Below are 22,539 nucleotides of genomic sequence, written 5' to 3' on the forward strand. Positions count from 1 at the left end.
GAAAATTGTTGTAAATAGTTGCTTTGATTGCATCCAGTATTTAATACAACTTTTCTCTTATTTCATTTTTCTAACAACTCGCATGGGTACAAAGTGCCTTGACTAAGGCTGCTGCCTTGTTTGTTACCTTTTTGACGACGACGACGATAACGAACATTCCAGCACACACACAAACGCTGATCAAACGCATCCATCTGTCTTGCGCGTTAGCTCGCCTGCCTGTACGGTTACATGGTTGGATGGGAAACAGGAGACTGGAGTCCCATTCATTGAATCCGATGAAAAAGTTTCAGTTCAGTTCTCTTCTTCAGTTCGTTCGCTACGCTTGTTGTGTGTACAAAATGGCTAAATTCATATTTTAATCACTCAGAAAAAATTAAAAAAAAAACACACAGACAAAAAATAAAAATTTAAAAAAAATTTAAAAGTGAAAAAAATTAGAAAAAAATTATTTAAATAAATTTCACTTAAAAAAAATTAAATAAAAAATTAAAAAAAATAAAATTTAGCCATATTTGTCCGTGTGTCGTTTTAAATGTACAAAAATTCGTGTGTGGTAACAAATATCCATGACACTGACTTACCATCGAGAGAAATTCAACAGTGATTGACCTTAACTCTAAAATTGTGACCTTGAGAACGAAAATTCCACAAAAAAATTAAAAAAATAAAAATTGCGCAAAAAAATCGACGACAATAAATTAAAAAAAAAAATAAACAAAAAAAATCAAGTCGCGATAAAATTTCATTGAAACGAAGGAAAAAATCCTTACACAACATAAAAACACAGGCAGGCAGCATCCCAACTCACTCAGCAGTAATCTAGGTCTAGGCCAGCTAAAGACTCACATCTCGTGGGTGACTGCTGTACCTCCCCATGTAGGGTGCTGCTCAGTAACTAAACACAACACCTCGTGTGTGTGTGTGTGTGAATTTGTGTCTGTGATTCATACAAAAAAAATTGTGCGACTTGTTTTCACAACAAAAAAAGAAAAAAATAAAATTTCAACCATGAAGACGAACTAAAAAAATTTTTTTTTGAAGTAAAAAAAAATTAAAAAAATTTTTTCAACGATTACTGAGCAAAATTTCGCACAAATAATGAAGTTTGCCGAACATTTGTCGGCCCACGTAACGCCGGAATGGAAAAAGCAATATTTAAACTACGAGGTAAGCTAAAAAAAAAGCAAAAAAATATTTTTTCGCCCGAAATTTCATTAGCGGAATTCCGTCTTTTTTGTTCGTTTATTTATTTTGCGTGTGTAATTTTCATTCAGTAACTCGACTTCCAGTCTGGCAAAACCAACAGTTTTCCCCGAAAAAATATTTTTTTTTTTCGATGATGTAAATGTAAACAATACGAACGTTGTTGAGTTACTTCGTGCTGTGACCTAGAACGATAAAAAGGCAGAAAAAAAACATATGATGTCTTATCAACGAAATTTCTCCTGTTTTTTTGTGATGTGAAGTGAGTGAATGTTGCTACTTTCACGACTGCGCGCTCTGCTCTCAGAGTTTCAAGTGCAAGCGATTTGTTTGTGTGAGTGAAAAAAAAATAATTTTTTTTTGTACCGGTTTGATATTTGCTTTTCTCGGTTGTTAACCATGTGCACGTGCTTTAATTTTGATTTTAAAAATTATTTTTTGTTTCTTTGAGGAGTAATTGGGAAATTTGTGGCTTTTTGTTGTTGCTGTTATCAGTTAGGAACAATCAGTTATTGCTGAAATTCGGTTGAGAAAAGCAAGCCATGGAGTACTTGTTTTATTTGTCTCTCGGGGAAAATGTAACATGCAAATTTGACATCCTTTTCCGCTCTCCAGAGAAAATAAATACAAGATGAATTGGTTTTGTTGGAGGAAATTTTTGTTGAAAAAATATTTAAGCGCATTTTGAGTTTCTTTTTAATTTTTTAAAAATATTTTTTGAGAAATTCTGATACAAAAAATTTAAGAAATTATTTTTTTATTTTTAATTAATTAAATTAAATAATTAAATATAAAATATTAAAAATTGAAGTTAAAATAATTGAATTAAAAAATTAAAAGAAAAACTTAAAAACTTAAAATTTAAGGACAAAAAATTAATTTATTACCCAATTGAAAAATCATTTATGAAATTTAAGAAAAAATAATTCTTTAAAAATTTGAATGGTTTTATAAAAAAAAATATTAATTAAAATTTTTAGTTTTTTTTAAATTTTAATAAATAATTTTTTAATTGAAAAATAAATTATTTTTTTGTAAAATTTGTAATTTTTTTTTAATTCAAATTATTTTTTGAATCGATTATGATATTTTTTAAATTTGCATAAATTATTTATTAAAATATTAAACTAAATTAAATTAATTAAAAATCTTATAACTTTCATACGAATTTTTTTAAAAATAAAAATTTTTAATCAATTTCGTAAAAGTTTTTCTTTTTATAAAAAATGTTTTGATAATTTTTTATTTTTTTTTTAAATTATTAACAAATCAGTTATTTATAACAAACATTTTATTTTAATGCAAAGGAGTTTTTTTTATTATTTTTCTATTTTTTTAATTAAATAATTAAATTTATTTAAAAAAAATTATTTTTTTTAATTAAATAAAAAATATTACCTAAATAAAATAAAATAAATAAAAAATACTATAAAAATATTTAAAATAAATTAAAAATTTTAAAAATTATATTTTAAAAAATTAATCAGAAAATTATCAAAAAAAATTTAATATTCTTATCTAATTATATTAAAAAAAAATAAATTTTAAATATAATAATTTTCACTTAAATTACAATTTTTAATTTAAAAAAATAATTTTTTAAATAATTATTAACTAAAAAAATAAAATAATAAAAAAAAATATTACATGAAAACAACATTTTTATTAAATAAAAAAATAAAAATTATTAAATTGATCAAAACATTTAATTTTTTTTAAAAAAGCGAAGAACTTTAACGAGAAATTTTAAAAAATATTTTTTTAATATTTTTTTTAAATAAAAATCGTATCATAATGTAAAAAATTATAAAATTCTTTAAAACTTATTTTATAAAAATAAGATTTTTTTTTAAATAATAATTTTTCAAATAATTTTTTTAAAATAAAAATCAGAATAAAAGTATAAAAAATTTACGAATTAAAAAAAAAAGTATTATTTATCTCAATTTATTAAAAATATTCCAATCCTCATGGAAAATTTCCAAATAATCAACAAAGATGTAAACAAATCCATGACAACCGAAGGACACACTCACGCATATTTTTGTTTTGTTTTTCGAAATATAATAAAAATGTACAAAATAATAATAGACCGACAAGTCGACAAAATAAATAAATTGTCAAATGCCTCAAGGAATTCGGGTGTGACATCACTTTTAACGAACATGCAAAATTCAACAAGAATTGAGAGCAAGAAGTCATGCTGTCGGGGTAAAATTTGTCATTTTTTGTCGAGATTCTTTTTTTGTCATTTGAGATTTTTAAAAGTATTTTGTCATAAAAACTTTCGTCGAAAATTCTTCACTTTCATTTTTTTTCGCATCTTATGTAAAAAAAAAAAATAAAACCACTAAAAAAATTCAAACAACCCTGACCTAACATTCCGTTCTACCACTTTACGGATCGCTATCTTCTCTTTTTTTTACGTAATTTTCCAGTCAGCATCGTCCTCGACGAATGTACGGGAAAATAAATAAATTCTGTTGCCTTCAACTTGATCATTTCGTGAGCTGCTTACATGAACTTGTAAATTCGTTTTTGTTGTTATTCCGTTTTTCCCTCCGTTTTTCGCACGTACGACCATATGACGCGCGGCACGAACGTAGACGACGACGACGACGAGCAGAACATCAAAATAGTTGGTGTAGTCTGTGAACGACGAAGGAATGAATGAACAACACAAAAAAAGTTGATGTTGTGGAATGTTGTTTGACCTACTAAAAAAGCGCAGGCGTTCCCCCACGAAAATTTCGTAGGTACATTAAATGTTTTTTAAAATAAATATAATTTTGCCCGATGCTCGGTTTGTGTATTGGAGAAGAATGATCCCAATTTGATAACAATGGGCATCTTTTATCTTTTTTTTTGTTTGGGGATGCTGAAAAAAAGGAATCAATTTTGATGCGAATTTGACTAACAAAGGAATGTAACAACATCTGTTTTTTTCTCGAAAAACTTTTGTTTGGTATTTGAAGTGAAATTGATATGGAAACGCCTGGTTAATGGTTAAAATTTATGTGAGAATGTTGCTATGAAACAAATAAAGTTTATGTTGTGTGAGTTTTTTCGAGAGTCTTCAGAATTTTTCCATTTTTGGTTTTTCGTGAAGTTTATTTTTTCTTCAATCTAAAAAAATAAATAAATTTAAATTTAATTTATTTAAGTTTTTTTTTTTTAAATAAAGATTTTAAAATTTTTATTTACCTTATTTTAAAATTAAAAAAAAAATAATTTTAATAATTTAATAATTTTAAAATAAAAAAAAATTTTTTTAAATTAATTTTAATTTTAAATTCTTTTAAAAATTCTCAAAAAATTAATTTATATTAAAAAAATATTTATTAAAATTATATTAAATTAACTTATTAAATTATTTGATTAAATTTGATAAATTTTTTTTTAATTAAAATTTTTTATAATTTCTTTTCAAATTTAATTAAATTATTTTTTCTTTCTTTAATTAAATTTAAAATTGGAAAAATCTTAAATTTTTGAACTAATTAATTTTTAAAATATTTTAATAATTTTTTTTGCTAATTTTTTAAAATTTAATTCAAAATTTTTATGTTTAAAAAAAATATTAAATTTTTTTAAATAAATAATTATTTTTTTAAAAACGATACAACTACAATTACAAATTGTTTAATTAAAAATTATTAAAAATCTTAATTATTGTAATTAATTGAATTTTTTTCAAATTTATAGTTTTAAAATACAATTAAATTAAATTACTTTAATTAGAAAAAATTAAAAAAAATAAACAAAATAATAAAATCAATTTATTTAAAATTAATTAAAATTTTTAAAAATTATTTTTTTTTATTTATTAATTCTTTTATCAGTAAAACAATCAATAAGCAAAATTATGAACTAATTTTTAATTTTTCTAAATTATTTTTTTTTATTTTTATTTAATCAATTCTTTATAATTTTTTTTTATCATTTTTTATTTTCAACTGGTTTGTGAATTTTTTTCATTTCTAAAATTATATTAAAAAAAATTATAAAAAAATTATTTTTAATTTTTTTTTAAATTTTTATTTAATTAATTAATTATAAATTAATTTTAAAACAATTTTTAAATATTTTTAAATTAAAAATTTTATTTTAATTTTTTTAACTAATAATTTTTTTAAAGCTTTCAAAAAATAGCATTTTAATTTTTTTTTTAATTTTCTCATTCAGAAATTTTTTTTTATTGAATTTCATATAAATTGAATTATATTTTAATGAAAAAATTCAATTTATTTATTTTTTCACAAAGTCACGCCATGAAATCATACAAAAAAAACGAAAAAATTCCATCTGAAAATCCTGTTCGAAAAATTCCTCATTAATAAAATTGTCATGGAGACGCCTTGTTAGCGGTTCAAAAAAAAACGAAAAAATGCCATTTTGATGAAATTTTTATATTTATATATGGAGAAATTGCTCTTACATAATTGATTTATTTCTAAGTCAGTGAATTTTTTATGCGGATGATGACATTTTTATTATCTTTTTTGCGGTGCATTTGGTCTGCGTTGGTCGTTGGCAAAATTGGATTTACTTGTTGCTCGTGTTTGTGTGGCAATTACATTTAAAATTCAATTTAATTTTTTTTTCTTTTCTTAGGTAATGAAATATATGTTGTACAAGGCAGTCGAGGAAAGCCCATCGCGCGAATTCGTCGATCCGGATTTGTTGAATCGTTATTTTTTTAAATTTAATGAGACATTTTTCGCGTACTGCTCGACAGAGCTCGAGAAAATAAATACCTTCTACGCGGGTAAGTGAGAAATTTCTTGTTATTTCTTCATTTTTTCATGTAATTTTCTCGCCTGCACACAGAAAAACTGACGGAAGCGGCGAGATTGTTCACGAATCTACGTGCAAAGTTGTGCGAGGCGCAGCAAAATGGCTTCCGGCACAAAAATAATTGTTTTCAGTCGTCGGCGGTGCTGCGAAGTCGGCATCATCCCAAGCAAAAATTGAAGGAATTACGTTTCGCCTTCAGCGAATTCTACTTGTTCTTAGTGTACCTGCAAAATTATCAGCAACTGAATTTCACGGGATTCCGCAAGATCCTCAAGAAGTACGACAAAATTCTGCACAGCGATTTGGGGACGCGTTGGCGCTCCGATCACGTCGATATCGCGCACTTTTGCATCAATCAGGACATCGAGCGGATGATGCATCAGGCGGAGAACATCGTGACGCAGGAAATTGAGGGCGGCGATCGGCAAAAGGCCATGTCGTTGTTGCGCGTGCCGCAAAAGAAGAAAAATTTCACGCCATGGAACACGTTTCGCATCGGACTGCTGACGGGATATTTGCTCGTTTTGCTTGTCGCGGTTGTGCTTTCGGCGGCATTCTACTACCAACGAAACGACTGGCAAGTGGCTTTTAAACTGTATCGAGGGCCTTTTTTGATGGTTGAGTTTTTGTTCATTTGGTCCATTAATTTGTACGCGTGGCGCTCGTACGGCGTCAACCATATTCTTATCTTCGAGCTAGATCCGCGGAATTATATCACGGCGCAACATATGCTGGAGTTGGGTGAGTTTTGATTTTTTTATAAAATTTTTCCATTTGACTCTGAAAAAAAATATGAGATTTTTAATTTAATTTTTTAATAGAAAATAATTTTATTTTAATTTAAATATTATTTTTTTTAAATTATTTTTTTTAATTTGTATTTTTAAAAAAATAAATAATTTTTAATAAATTTTATGAGAATTTTTTAAGTAAATTTATTAATTAAAAAAAATATTTTCATTTAAAAAATTATAAAAATAAGAAATTATTTATTTATTTTTCAAATAAAAATATTTTTTATTAATCATTTTAACGTCCGAAGTTTTCAAAAAAGAGTCGACTAACTCCGTGCTAAACTCCAATTTTTTGGGAGTCTACTCCGAGTCGACTCTTTCAAAACTCCAAATTTAAAATATTTTTATAATTAAATTTATATGATTTTTAACACAAATGGGCAAAAATTATTTAGAATCCGTAGTTTTATGAAGTTTTCTTAAATCTAGGCAAATTTTAAAGACATTTCATTGATAAAAAATTTCTAATATTTCTGTTTGTAACTTTGAAATAAAGAAAATCTATCAAATATATGCTTTCTTTGAAGCCCTGAGTCACCAAATAGCATAAAAAACTTTTTTTATGCATTTAAAATATTTTTTTCAATTTAAAATTAATTTTCAAATTTTTTGAAATTTGGAGTTCCTAAACTTGACTCTACTCTAATAATTATTAGAGTCGACTCGGAGGAAACTATCAAAACTCCGGACGTTAAATCATTTGAAAAAAAAAAATAAAAAACATAATAAATTTTAAAAAATAAAATTAAAGTTAAAATTAATTTAAAATAATTAAAAAATTATTTAAAAATTAAATTTAAAAAATTAAATTAATAAAATTTAAAAAAAATAAAAATTTAGGCCTTTTTTGAATAAAAAAATTTATCAAAAAAAAAAAAAATCAAAATTTTCAAATATTTTAAAAATTTAAATTAAAAAAATATTTTTTTTTTATTTTAATTTAATTGTTTATTTTATTTTATTAATTGATAAATTATTATTAATTAATTTTTTTAAAATTATTATTTCATTATATTATTTTAAATTATTATTCATTGATTTTTTTTTTGAAAAATGAATTTTAAATTTTAAAAATTCTATTTTTTATTTCTTTTATTATTATTATTTTCTTATTTTATTTTTTTTAGTTTTTATATTGTCTAAAATGATATGAACAAAAAATTTTTTCAATAAAAATTGAAAAATTGAAAAAATAATTAAATGAAAAAATTCTTTTAAAATAAAAATTAAAAAAAAAAAATTAAGTCAAATAACGTTTTAATTATTAAAGTAATTTTTTTCCATTGAATTTTAAAAATTCAAAAAAATAATAAATAATTTTAATTTTTTTTTTTTATTTTAAACAGGTTGAATATTTTTTAGTATTAAAAAAATTTTTTTCAAATCTAAATTATAGTTTTTTTTAAATATTAAAAACAATAAAATTTTTCAAATAATATTTTATTAAAATTAGTTAAATAATTTTTTTTAAAATAATTTTTTTATTTTTTATTAATTTTTTTTTTATTATATTGAAAAAAATAAAAAAGAGTTTTACTTGATAAATTATTAAATTCACTCTTTCAATTTATAAAAATTCAATATAAAAAAAATAATCAATCTCTATTTTTCTTCCTTTTCAGCTGTTATTTTCGGAATAATTTGGTGTATAAGTGTTTTAGGATTTATTTATAGCGATTTATTAAAGATACCCGCATTCCTGAATCCCCTGCTGCTGTACATAACGATTGCGGTCTTCATCTTCAATCCAACAAAGTGCTGTTACTATAAAGCGCGCTTATGGGCAGTGAAGTAAGTTGACTTTTTCTGACTTTCATTTTTATTAATGGCATTTACTCGAACGCGCGCGCGACAATCTCACTAAATGAATTAAGCGAAATCAAAGGGAAATTATGATTGATGGCTCCCGCAAATTCCGATCTCTGTCAATGTCATGCCAGTGCGACGAGCGACAAACGACGGAGATGGCAGTAATTACATGTTTCGGTTTCAACGCTCGTTAACGTATTAAAAATTTAATGTTTTCCGTCGTTCGCGTAAGAGAAATGAAAAATTTTCCTTTTTTATGTGGATCGATAAAGACAGCGAAAATTTCCGTCACAAAAGATTTAAAAGTGTGATTTTTAATGATTGCCGCGCCGTTTTACGCTTCATAAAATTCTAATGTGATGCAATAATTGTCTGTCAAAAGATGAAAATAAAAAATATTTGATATTTACGCGTGGTTGGAGTGAGTGGCATAATCGCTCGCAAAAATCGTTCAGTCAATAAAAAAAGGTCGGTCCCGTATGAAAATCTATGAATGACGCGTAAATGGAGGGGTTGGGGTGTAATTGTTAAACGGAAATTACAGTGCAGTTAAATTTGATTCAATTTTAGCGCGCTATTTTTAACTTTTTTTACATATTCGAAAAAATGCTGGTCGGTAAATGCATCAATTTACGAGGATTTTTTCATTTTTTTTTTAATAGAATTTTTTTTTTTATTTTTTTTAATGGTTTTCCTGAAAAAAAAAATTTTTTAAAATTTTAGTTTGACTTTTTTATTTAAAATTATTAATTATTTTTTTTTTATTAAACGAAAATATTTAAATAATTTTTTATTTTTTAAAATATACCTAAATCAAAAAAATAAAAATTTAATTTTAGTTTTTTTTTTTATTTTTTATATGAATACATTTTTGCCAGTTTCTTTAAAATTTATTTTTTAAATATTTTAAATATTTAATATCTTATGACAAAAAAAATAACATTTAAAATAAATTGGAACACATAAACATTTTGAATATTTTTTTTAAATTTATTTTTTTTCTGAAAATTAAAGTAAATAAAAAAAAATATTTTAAAAAATATAATTTTTAAAGAAACTGACAAAAATGTATTCATGTAAAAAATAAAAAAAATATTAAAATTAAATTTTTAAATTTATATTTCAAAAATAAAAAAAATATTTGAATATGTTCGTTTAATAAAAAATAATTTATTACTAATTTCAAATAAAAAAGTCGAAAAAAAAATTAAATAAAATATTAGAGTAAAATAAATAAAAAATTTATAAATAAATAACTACCTAAGATTAAAATTAAAATTAAAAAAAAAAATAATTTCTTAAAAATTATAAAATTTATTTAATTTAAATTAACATTTAAATATTAGAAACAAAAATTTAAAATTATTTCATATTTTTTTTAAATTTATGTGTTTTTATTTTTTTTTTAATTCAAATTTTTTTAAAAATTTTTATTAAGTTATACTAAAAATAATTATTTATTTTGTTTAAATTTAAATATTTTCTAATTTTTAACTATTTTATATTTATTTTAAAAGAATTTTTTAATATTTAATTCACTCCATTTTTAATAATATTTCATTAAAATTTTTAATTTTATGTCAAAAATTAATGAAAAATTTTCAATAAAAAAATTAAAATTATTTAAAATTTATGCAAAACAAACAATTGTCAATTCCTTAGAATTCAAAATTTAATTAAAATTCATAAAATATCCAAGTTAAATGAAATTTCCTCTGAAATTCATAAAATTGACACATCTCACAGGCTCAATTTCACAAAAGCAACTTGAACTCAATTATTTGCATATTTACATTTCTCCGTTCAAACAACGACAACATATTTGCTGCCAAAGGAATTTTGCTTGCTTTCAACATGTTTTCTCTTTGGATAAGCCTGTCAATTACACGAGAAATTATTAATCGAAAATCTATTAATAGAGAGATATCTCTTACTAATCTAACCTGAAATTCATTCCAGAATTGGTTTTCGTGTGCTATTCGCCCCATTGCTGTTCGTTCATTTTGCTGACTTTTGGATGGCTGACCAGACAAACAGTATGGTTCCTATTTTCCTGGATCTCCAAACGTTCTTCTGCTTCTACTCGAAAAACTCAAACTTATCCTACGTTGATGGTAAGCTCGTTATTTTTGCTGAAACGTATAAATATTTTAGACAGACACGATTCTCATCTTTCTCTCTTTATGTCTGTTCTATTTTTATTCCAAACTTTTTTTTTTACTTTTTTTTTTGCAGAAGATAATATTTGCCTTACGCAACGAAGCTATATTCGACCAATATTTGCAATGTTGCCTGCGTGGTTCCGTTGTGCTCAATGTTTACGGCGATTTGTAGACACAAAATTGGTTTTTCCTCACTTGGTTAACGCCGTCAAATATACGACGGGCATCTTGGTTGTTGTGTTTTCCGTGGCGACGAGTGTAACAAATGGTAAGTCCCTTCTTAAAAAAATCCAAATAAACAGGAAGTTTGTCGCATCCGAGAGATTTTCCGGCAATAAAGATTTTTTTCGATGTTTATGACACACAGAATGAATGAATCGTTGACTAAAATCCGGGTCAAAGGGAACAAAAATTTTCAGCAAATTAGCTTTTACTTGTTGATCCGCAAGGCATTTATGCAAAAAAAAAATTCATATATGCGGAAAGATTTTGTACAAAAAAAAAATTGGATCGATTTTGATTTTTTCCTTTTGTATGGAAATTGATATCGGATGTAAGAAATCGCTAAAATATGGAGGGTTTTTGGGAAAACATATAAAATAAGTTTTTCAATGTTTTCATTTCATGTTATTGAAAAATTCATAAAATGTTTTGCCAGGATTGTATTTTTTTGTGATTTTTAGCGGAATATTTATCGGTATGAAAGGAAAAAAATCAATCGATTTCTATCAATAAATAATTGGTTGTGAATGCTTTTTGAATAGAAGCGGAAGTAATCTCAAATCAACGAGAAAACAAAGCAATTGTTTGTTTGGAATTACTTCCTTGTTAGAAGGATTGATTTTTTTTTTGTAATTATCGGATGTTCGTTAAGTTTTTGTTGAAGTAAAAATGCATCCTTTAGCTTTCAGACATGTTAACATAATTTTTGCTAAAAAATTGAAACTGAAAAAAAATTTTTCCTTTGACACAGTTTTGATTTGAAAACTAAATCAAGAGCAAAACTGTGTCAAAAACTGTGTCAAAGCAATTTTTGTCAAATCTTGCTCCAAATGGATAAAAATTTGTCAGAGGGCTCTAATTTATCATTTTTAATCATTTTATAACTCAAAACTGCCAAAAAATTGAAACTGAAAAAAATTTTTTTCTTTGACACAGTTTTGATTTGAAAACTAAATCAAGAGCAAAACTGTGTCAAAAACTATGTCAAAAACTGTGTCAAAGCAATTTTTGTCAAATCTTGCTCCAAATGGATAAAAATTTGTCAAAGGGCTCTAATTTATCATTTTTAATCATTTTATAACTCAAAACTGCCAAAAAATTGAAACTGAAAAAAATTTTTTTCTTTGACACAGTTTTGATTTGAAAACTAAATCAAGAGCAAAAAAACTGTGTCAAAAACTGTGTCAAAGCAATTTTTGTCAAATCTTGCTCCAAATGGATAAAAATTTGTCAGAGGGCTCTAATTTATCATTTTTAATCATTTTATAACTCAAAACTGCTAAAAAATTGAAACTGAAAAAAAATTTTTTCTTTGACACAGTTTTGTTTTGAAAACTAAATCAAGAGCAAAAAAACTGTGTCAAAAACTGTGTCAAAGCAATTTTTGTCAAATCTTGCTCCAAATGGATAAAAATTTGTCAGAGGGCTCTAATTTATCATTTTTAATCATTTTATAACTCAAAACTGCCAAAAAATTGAAACTGAAAAAAATTTTTTTCTTTGACACAGTTTTGATTTGAAAACTAAATCAAGAGCAAAAAAACTGTGTCAAAAACTGTGTCAAAGCAATTTTTGTCAAATCTTGCTCCAAATGGATAAAAATTTGTCAGAGGGCTCTAATTTATCATTTTTAATCATTTTATAACTCAAAACTGCCAAAAAATTGAAACTGAAAAAAATTTTTTCTTTGACACAGTTTTGATTTGAAAACTAAATCAAGAGCAAAAAAACTGTGTCAAAAACTGTGTCAAAGCAATTTTTGTCAAATCTTGCTCCAAATGGATAAAAATTTGTCAGAGGGCTCTAATTTATCATTTTTAATCATTTTATAACTCAAAACTGCCAAAAAATTGAAACTGAAAAAAATTTTTTCTTTGACATAGTTTTGATTTGAAAACTAAATCAAGAGCAAAAAAACTGTGTCAAAAACTGTGTCAAAGCAATTTTTGTCAAATCTTGCTCCAAATGGATAAAAATTTGTCAGAGGGCTCTAATTTATCATTTTTAATCATTTTATAACTCAAAACTGCCAAAAAATTGAAACTGAAAAAAATTTTTTTCTTTGACACAGTTTTGTTTTGAAAACTAAATCAAGAGCAAAAAAACTGTGTCAAAAACTGTGTCAAAGCAATTTTTGTCAAATCTTGCTCCAAATGGATAAAAATTTGTCAGAGGGCTCTAATTTATCATTTTTAATCATTTTATAACTCAAAACTGCCAAAAAATTGAAACTGAAAAAAATTTTTTCTTTGACACAGTTTTGATTTGAAAACTAAATCAAGAGCAAAAAAACTGTGTCAAAAACTGTGTCAAAGCAATTTTTGTCAAATCTTGCTCCAAATGGATAAAAATTTGTCAGAGGGCTCTAATTTATCATTTTTATCAAAAAATTTCTATAACTCAAAACTGCCAAAAAATTGAATCTGAAAAAAAATTTTTCCTTTGACACAGTTTTTTTGAAAACTAAATCAAGAGCAAAAAAACTTGTGAAAAAAAACAAAAACTGTGTCAAAAATTTTTGTGTCCAAAGCAATTTTTGAAACTGAAAAAAATTTTTTCTTTGACATAGTTTTGTTTTGAAAACTAAATCAAGAGCAAAAAAACTGTGATCAAAGCAATTTTTGTCAAATCTTGCTCCAAATGGATAAAAATTTGTCAGAGGGCTCTAATTTATCATTTTTAATCATTTTATAACTCAAAACTGCCAAAAAATTGAAACTGAAAAAAATTTTTTTCTTTGACACAGTTTTGATTTGAAAACTAAATCAAGAGCAAAACTGTGTCAAAAACTGTGTCAAAGCAATTTTTGTCAAATCTTGCTCCAAATGGATAAAAATTTGTCAGAGGGCTCTAATTTATCATTTTTAATCATTTTATAACTCAAAACTGCCAAAAAATTGAAACTGAAAAAAATTTTTCCTTTGACACAGTTTTGATTTGAAAACTAAATCAATATCAAAAAAACTGTGTCAAAAACTGTGTCAAAGCAATTTTTGTCAAATCTTGCTCCAAATGGATAAAAATTTGTCAGAGGGCTCTAATTTATCATTTTTAATCATTTTATAACTCAAAACTGCTAAAAAATTGAAACTGAAAAAAATTTTTTCCTTTGACATAGTTTTGTTTTGAAAACTAAATCAAGAGCAAAAAAACTGTGTCAAAAACTGTGTCAAAGCAATTTTTGTCAAATCTTGCTCCAAATGGATAAAAATTTGTCAGAGGGCTCTAATTTATCATTTTTAATCATTTTATAACTCAAAACTGCCAAAAAATTGAAACTGAAAAAAATTTTTTCTTTGACATAGTTTTGTTTTGAAAACTAAATCAAGAACAAAAAAAAACTGTGTCAAAAACTGTGTCAAAGCAATTTTTGTCAAATCTTGCTCCAAATGGATAAAAATTTATCAGAGGGCTCTAATTTATCATTTTTAATCATTTTATAACTCAAAACTGCCAAAAAATTGAAACTGAAAAAAATTTTTTCTTTGACACAGTTTTGATTTGAAAACTAAATCAAGAACAAAAAAACTGTGTCAAAAACTGTGTCAAAGCAATTTTTGTCAAATCTTGCTCCAAATGGATAAAAATTTGTCAGAGGGCTCTAATTTATCATTTTTAATCATTTTATAACTCAAAACTGCCAAAAAATTGAAACTGAAAAAAATTTTTTCTTTGACACAGTTTTGATTTGAAAACAAAATCAAGAGCAAAAAAACTGTGTCAAAAACTGTGTCAAAGCAATTTTTGTCAAATCTTGCTCTAAATGGATAAAAATTTGTCAGAGGGCTCTAATTTATCATTTTTAATCATTTTATAACTCAAAACTGCCAAAAAATTGAAACTGAAAAAAAATTTTTTCTTTGACACAGTTTTGATTTGAAAACTAAATCAAGAGCAAAACTGTGTCAAAAACTATGTCAAAAACTGTGTAAAAGCAATTTTTGTCAAATCTTGCTCCAAATGGATAAAAATTTGTCAGAGATTTTTCCGCTCCAAATGGATAAAAATTTGTCAGAGGGATCAAAACTGCAAAACTGTGTCAAAAACCAAAAAGTGAAAAAAATCAAACATGTTTCATTTATATACAAAAGTTAATATGTATCTCAGAAAATACCGAAGATACAAAAGAGTATCGAAAGATTCTTCGAGTTAAGGATCCTTGAAGTACAGCGTTGACTGTTTAAGTCAAAAAATTACTATGGTAGCGTATAAATTAGTTTGAATAGATCCTAATTAAGCTCAAGAGTCTCCATCCCGAAATTATTTCTTCAATGTTTGATATGTTAAAGGAGTCAACTTTACTTTGACGAGGTTTGTTAAAGAATTTCATTTCATTTCGATTAAAATTGTTGATTCTTTTAGATCAGTTTTAAAGGTATCAACAATTTTGATCGAAATGGAATGAAATTTTTCAACAGACAAAGTAAAGTTAAACTTCAAGCCCTTAGCCTTCCTTATAAAAAGTTCATATTTGTGGATAACAATTAATACGAAACGTACGTGTACTTTTGTATCCTCTATTTCCTGATTCATGATACATTTTCAAATCAGGAAATAGAGAATACAAATGTACAATTGAAGCTTACGTTTCGTATTCTATCCACAAAAATGAACTTTTTAAAAATTATTATTGTTTAAGAGTCGAGAAAATTTTAACGATCGAATCAAACAATTTCAGGAATAGTTAATGAAGTGAGAAATAAAATCTGGAAAGATTAAGTTATCCCATAGGCAAGTTATAAGTTATCTCTCAGATTCTATTTCTCGCTTCATTAACTATTCCTGAAATTATTTAATTTAAAGATTTTGTTCCTTTTTATCAATCCAGATCTATTTTGAATTAATTAAAAGAAACAAAACCTTCAAATTAAACCATAAATCTCTTTCCAATTCAAAATTTATTCAAAATCGAAAATTTTCACCAAACAAACCTATCCCAATCTCAAACAAAAAAGTGACGGGAAATCTGAAACAATCAATTATTATGACATCAAATACAGCACAGCATGATGTACATTTTCGCAACATACAAAAAAGGCAATAAATTATTCACAAATTATGAGGAAAATTCAAATTATATTTTGTACATCAATTGTCGTTGCCTGTTGTTGAGTGAAATGTTGGTATGGCCAACACAACGAAAAATCTGCTTTTAATTGTTGACTGTTTTCAATTTTTCGGTTAATTACTGATGATGGAAATTTATGAACCCTTCAAACGACTTTCAATTTAATTATCATATAAATAACGAGTTTTTCCTCATTCCTTTTGTGAAAAAAATTTTTTTTCGCTAAGTCAATAACCCATATACAGTTGCTATTAATTTAAATTTTATCTTGAGTCACCTTCGAACGAAGGAACTGACAAATGAATGGCAACACTGTGCGAGAAAAAAGGGATAAGATTTAATTTGTTTAATTTGATGTCTGCTGTTGCTTTTTGTTTCTCCCTTCTCTCGGCATTTTGTGTCGGGTTTTCTGCGAAAGAAGGAGAGAAAAAGAGATATTTTATTGTGAATTAATAAAACCTGTCGACCCGTTAATGAAGTTTGTAATTAAAAGGAGAAGAAGATACATTTTGAAAGACGAGATTTTCTTTCCTTCTTCTCTTGAGAATGTAAATTTTTGATGAACGGGATATGTGAGCAGGGTTGAAAATTAAAATGCTTTTACTTAAGAATAAGTCAAAAGTCATTTTAAGTCATTAAGACATAAAGTCATTAAGTCATAAGTCATTTTAAGTCAAAATTTTCAACTTTAAAAAAAAAAGTAAAATAAATAAATAAATAAAATAAAAACATAAAAAAAATCCAAAACTATTATTTTTCTTCAAAAAAAAAAAAAAAAAAAAAAAATTAACTAATTTTTTTTCTAAAAATAATTAAAAAAAAAATATAAAAGTTATTTGATTTGATGAAAAATTTGTTAATCAAATTTAATAAAAAAATTAATTATAATTATTTTTAAAAAATTTATTTTTTTTTAAATTATTAATTAATTAATAAAAATAAATAAAAATAATATTAATAAAAATTATTTTAAAAAAAAATTATTATTTAAATATTTAAACTATTTATTAAATAATTTAAGATATTTAAATTATTTAATTTTTTAAAAATAATTTTAATTAAAAAAAATAATTAATTTAAAATAATAATAAATAACTAATAAAAAAATAATTAAAATTTTTTAAAAATAATTAAGACTTAAAGTATTTTCGACCCTGTATGTGAGTACTTTAAGACAGGAGGCAAGTGAAGGATTTACGACAAAAGTCGTAAAAAACTCTTCCCATCTTTTTTGACGTGAAACGTGAAGAATAAGCTTACCTGGAGTTCCTCGTAATTTAATTTCGTGCAGTCAGTGAGGAGTAACTGACAACAAACCAACGATTCATTCAGGACCGATAGCATGAATTCACAAGTGTAATAAACTATCAAAAAATATGTTTTATGTCGCTGGATCTCACTCGCGATAAATAAATGAGATTTCTCCGTGAATGACAGTTTTTCGTTCATTTTTCTCTCTCATGTGTTCCATTATGCCGCCGTCAATTTTCATCAACATCATCATCATCAACATCATACATGACAAACTCGTTCCCAAACCACCGACGGAAAAATTTCGGCAGAAAAATATCGTAAAGTTACCGATAATCCGTGGTTTTATGTTTGGGTATCGGATGCCGTCATCTTTTCCATCTACGCCTATGCCTGGGACGTACGACAGGATTTTGATTTGTGGGATTGCAAAGCTCAAGTCAATACGAAATGCCTCCGAGACGAATTGATTTACGAGTCAAAGGTAAGTAAATACTTTTCTTTAAAACATATTTTTTTCCTCTCTTTCGTGTGTCTGCCTTGAGGAAACAAAACAAAAAAATCATGAGAAAATAAAAAAGAGTAGACATGAAAAATATGATTAGCAAATAAATATTTGGGTTATTATTAATCAAAATAATTCAGTTCGACGAAATTGTTGCCATTTCACAATAGAATTTCCGAGAAAGAAAACTTTCCATGATTCTGACATTTTTGCTGTTATTTCGGCATATAACAGAGTAAATATCCATTTTCGTTATCTCTGATTACCTTAAAACCTTTTACTCGCATTCTGTACGATATAAAACGGCTGTTATTCAATAATATCATAATAAAATATCAACAAATGTTTCTTCCTTGTGGCGGAATGGATATTGCTTGTAGTGTTTGAAGTTAGGGTTGCCAGATGAATAGTTTCTAAATTTTCGACTAAACTGAATTTAACAAAAAAAAAAGTTTTAAAACAAAAAAAAAAATAATAATATAAAAAATAAAATAAAAAATATTCCTGAAATGAAAATATGTGATTCCAAAAAAAAAATATGCTCAAATAAAAAATTTTGACCAAATTTGGAAATTTTTCAAAATTATATTTATATAATTTAGAGGTTAAAGATAATAAATTTTCTTTTTTTTTCAGCTTTAATTTAAATGAGAAAATTTGAATTTAGACAAAAAATAAAACTTATTGGACCAAGAGAAAAGCTACCTTCTTTCTACCCGAAAAGAAAAAGATGTACTCGATCAAGACTCAAAAAATGACTCATTCAGTTCATACAAGAGCAGAAGTCATGTGTAACGCAAAATATTTTGACATGATTGACTTCTCGAAGTGAACTGATTTTTTCGAAGAAAACTAAGAGACTAAGAAAAATATTCAAGAAAACAATGAGATACAGACTTCTTATTTTTTATCAGCAGCCAAAACTAAACGAAAGCTTGATGCGAACTTAAAAGTCATCCAAAATAGAAAATCAACAAATATTATCGACAATTCAACATTTATTGAGTCATTTCGAAAGTTTTTTTAAGTCAATCGACTCTGATTCTGTTTTTGAAAATTTTTTATGCAAAAACATTAATAATAATTTTTAATTATAATACTATAAAATTTAAGTCTAAGGCTGAAAAATTCGAAAATATTTTTTAAAAAAATTTGAAAATTAGATTTTTGTTTAAAAATCATATACGATGGAAATGTCATGCAAAAACTTCAAAAAATTTTTTTTTAATTAAAGTTTCAAGTTTAAAATAGTTTTGAGCTATTTGAGTGAAAAAATAAGAAAATTCGTAAGAAAAATTTTTTAATAAAAATTTTAAAACACGGGCAACCCTAAACCGTTGTAATATAAGGCAACAGTGCTTCAATATCTCCAATCTCGTGATAAATAAGTGTTTATTATTGTTCTGCTCTGTTATCAAATTTTCCAAAGCAAATGTCAGGTAATGCGACACCGCAATCGGCATTCGCGGAAACATTAAGCGACAATTTTTGGTTTCTGCATTCGTTCTCTGAATGCTAATCGATAATATTATATATATTTGTCCATTATTATTATTTCTGGATTATTATTTAATTCAAAGCACTACATTTAATGCGAATTTTATGCGAAAGAATTTCGATATCGGAAGTTGTTTATTTATTTATTTTTCTTGCGAAATTCGATATGAGCTCGACCTTGACTCGCATCGCTCTCTGTCTCGCAGTCACCCCGTTCCGTGACGGAATAATTTTCCGCAAAAAAGACGTTATTTACGAGCAATTTTCTTCTATTTTACTTTTTTTTTATTTTTACATCATCCCAGCTTATACTAATGGAGCTACTTCATTATTGATTACCTATTTTCTCGTTGCGCGTCTATTTATCTTGTATTTTTTTTTTGTGTTTCGCATGCAATAAATACGAAACAATGTCTTTGAAACATTATATTGACGTTAAGTAGGGAAATAAATCAATTGGAAAATGATTTTTTCTTGCGATTAATTACATCGCTTTCACTCAGATTCTCGATGAATCCTTGAAAAGTGTAACCTTTCGGGGGGATAAGAAGCATTTTTCAGTGTCATGATTGTTAAGCTGGCATGGCATTGCGGAAAAATTGAATTATATCGATTTCGGTACGAAAAATAAAAAAAGGATTCGAAACTGTCAGAAATCCTCTTAAAGTGTAGCCATGACCCAACCACCTTTTAAATCCGCTTACATTCGGGATTTTTTTTTCGTGTGTGCTTTTTATTGAGATTTATTTTTTCATTTTCTATTTTGCGATATTTCCCTTTAAATAAAAAAAAAAATTTAATAGAAGATAAAAAAATTAAAATAAAATAAATTATTTAAATAAAATATTTTTTTAAAAAAGTATAAAAATTATTAAAAAATAATTTCAAATATTTTTAATTAAAAAAATATTTTTTTAATTAAAAAATTATTTTTTTATTTAAAAAATATTTTTTTTTATTATTTTTTGTTTTGTTTAAGAATTATCATTTAGTTTTTTTCGAAATTTTTTTTTTTAATTTTTTTTTATGTTTTTTAAATAATTTTTTTTAAATTTTTTTTCTCACTTTTTTCGCTCATCAAGCGGATAATGTCTGAGCGTTGATGCGTGTGTAATGTACGAATAATGAGATCAAAAGCAATTAATTTGAATGAGAATCTAAACGTCATTTAAGATGATTGATGTTCACTAATTGCGCTATCTCTCAATTTATTATCCATTTATTTTTTTCTCTCGTCAGGCATTCTACTGGTTTGGCATTTTCGAGGATCTGGTAATGCGATTTGTGACAACATTCACCATTAGCCTTACCGAAATGGGTTTTATAACGAATCACTTTGTCATTTCCATCCTGAACATTCTCGAGGTAGCGCGACGTTGCATTTGGAACTACTTCCGGCTGGAGAACGAGCATCTGAACAACTGCAAGAAGCAGCGAGCGACACGCGAAATTAAACTTAATTAACGGTAAGCATCCTGCCAAACAACCACCAAAAAAATAACAAGTAAGTTTAATCCAGTATAAAATATTTAAAAAAAAGTTATTGCTTGCTTTAAAAAAATAACAAAGAAAAAAAATTCACATATAAAAATTTGAGAGGTTGTATTAGACAAATATATCGAGCGCGCAGTAAGTTTTTTTTTCGTTCAAGTTTTAATTTATTCCTTCATTTGTTGCAAAAACAAAAAAAAAACGAAACTTCCTTACGAAACAAAAACTTAACAAGAAACCATGAAACGAGAAAAGAGAAGAATTAGAAAGACAAATTGCTCATTTAAATTTAATAATTAATGAATATATAAATATAAATAAGTTTACTTGATCTCACTGCCTCGTTTAGAGAGTTACAAGAACAAAAACAAAAAAGTTATATTAGCATCAGCGAAAAAAAACCCACAGCTTGAACAAGCGCAATTATATTGTTATTAAACAAGAACATCATTAAAGTGTAAATTTTGCGAGATTTTCACTGAACTAACACAAGAAAAGGTATAATTAGTTAAAGAAGGAAAAATTAAAGAATTAAAGCTAACATTAGTTTATATTAAATGTTTAATTACTTATTATTAATTATTATAATTAAATTAATTAATTAATTATTGTTACGATTGCTGTTTATTAATAAATTTAAAATTAATTATGATTAAATGAGAAAATTTGATGAGAAAGATTTTAAAGAATTTTTTTAATTTAAATATTTTTGACGAAAAAAAAAATAATAAAATTTAAAATAATTAATGAATTAAAATAAGAAAATTTAGCTAAAATTAATCTGTTTATTTTATTTGAATTAAAAAAAATAATTAATAATTTTTAAATATTTTTTGTATTTTTTTATATTTTTTAATATTTAAAATTAATAAAAAAAATTAAATAAAATTTAATTTAAAAATTATTTTAAAAGGTATTATTTTGATTTAATTGAATTTAAAAATAAAATATTAAATTAATTTTTTATTATTTATTTATAATTTTTTTTCTAATTAAATATTAAATATTTTTTTTTTAATTTTTTACATCAAAAACTGTTTAAATAATTTTAAAATTTTAAAAAAAATATATTTAAATTTTAAAAAATTAACTCAAGTAATAATTTTTTTTAATTAAATTTTAAAAAAATCTTAAATTAAATTTTAATTTTTTTATAACTCTTTTCAAACAATTTTATTATATATTTTTGAAACCAAAAGTTATTTAAATAATTTTAAAATTATTAATTATAAATTTTAATTGAAAAAAATCTTTCAGTTTAATTCAAATTTTAAAAAACATAATTTTTTAAAATATTATTTATAATTTTTTTGTCAGTAAAAATTAATTGTTTTAAAAAATATTTTTAAAATCATTTTAATAGCTAAAGAACATATCATTAAAAATAGCTACATTATTTAAAAAATTATTTTATTTGTGAAAATTAAAAATTTTATTATTAAATAAATAAATTTAAAAATTAATTTTATTTAATAATTAATTTAAATTTAATTAATTAAAAAAAAATAATAATTTAAAAAAATATTTTTATTTCAATTATTTAAAATTAAATAATTTTTTTGTCGAAAAATTTTTCATTCAAATTTTCTCATTGAATCAAAATTAATTAATAAATCGTTAACACAAAAAAATAAATTTAGCTAAAAATAAAAAAGGAAGAATCGCTATAAAAAAAAAAACAAAACAAACCTGATTGTGATTTAAACTTAAATTTAACAAAAAAAAAAAAAAAAAAAC

At 24.4% G+C, this 22,539-nt stretch overlaps 1 protein-coding gene across 1 annotated transcript; it reads left to right on the forward strand.

Annotated features, from left to right (window-relative positions):
- Nucleotides 1-1,015: 1,015 nt before the first annotated feature.
- On the forward strand, nt 1,016-20,817 carry LOC134835013 (solute carrier family 53 member 1-like). The gene is made up of 8 exons (XM_063849859.1): nt 1,016-1,170; nt 5,821-5,974; nt 6,037-6,744; nt 8,420-8,588; nt 10,566-10,720; nt 10,842-11,036; nt 17,621-17,793; nt 20,551-20,817. Exons 1-8 carry the CDS (start codon nt 1,102-1,104, stop codon nt 20,773-20,775), a joined length of 1,848 nt encoding a protein of 615 aa, XP_063705929.1. The 5' UTR covers nt 1,016-1,101; the 3' UTR covers nt 20,776-20,817.
- The last annotated feature ends 1,722 nt before the right edge of the window (nt 20,818-22,539 follow it).

This window comes from Culicoides brevitarsis, chromosome 3 (assembly GCF_036172545.1).
Source record: "Culicoides brevitarsis isolate CSIRO-B50_1 chromosome 3, AGI_CSIRO_Cbre_v1, whole genome shotgun sequence".
NCBI classification, from domain to species: domain Eukaryota; kingdom Metazoa; phylum Arthropoda; class Insecta; order Diptera; family Ceratopogonidae; genus Culicoides; species Culicoides brevitarsis.

Coding starts and splice junctions, on each gene's coding strand:
- LOC134835013 (XM_063849859.1), top strand. CDS start 1,102: ATGAAGTTTGCCGAACATTTGTCGGCCCACGTAACGCCGGAATGGAAA. Junction 5,975..6,036: donor AATAAATACCTTCTACGCGG/GTAAGTGAGAAA, acceptor GCCTGCACACAG/AAAAACTGACGGAAGCGGCG. Junction 11,037..17,620: donor GGCGACGAGTGTAACAAATG/GTAAGTCCCTTC, acceptor AAATTTCGGCAG/AAAAATATCGTAAAGTTACC.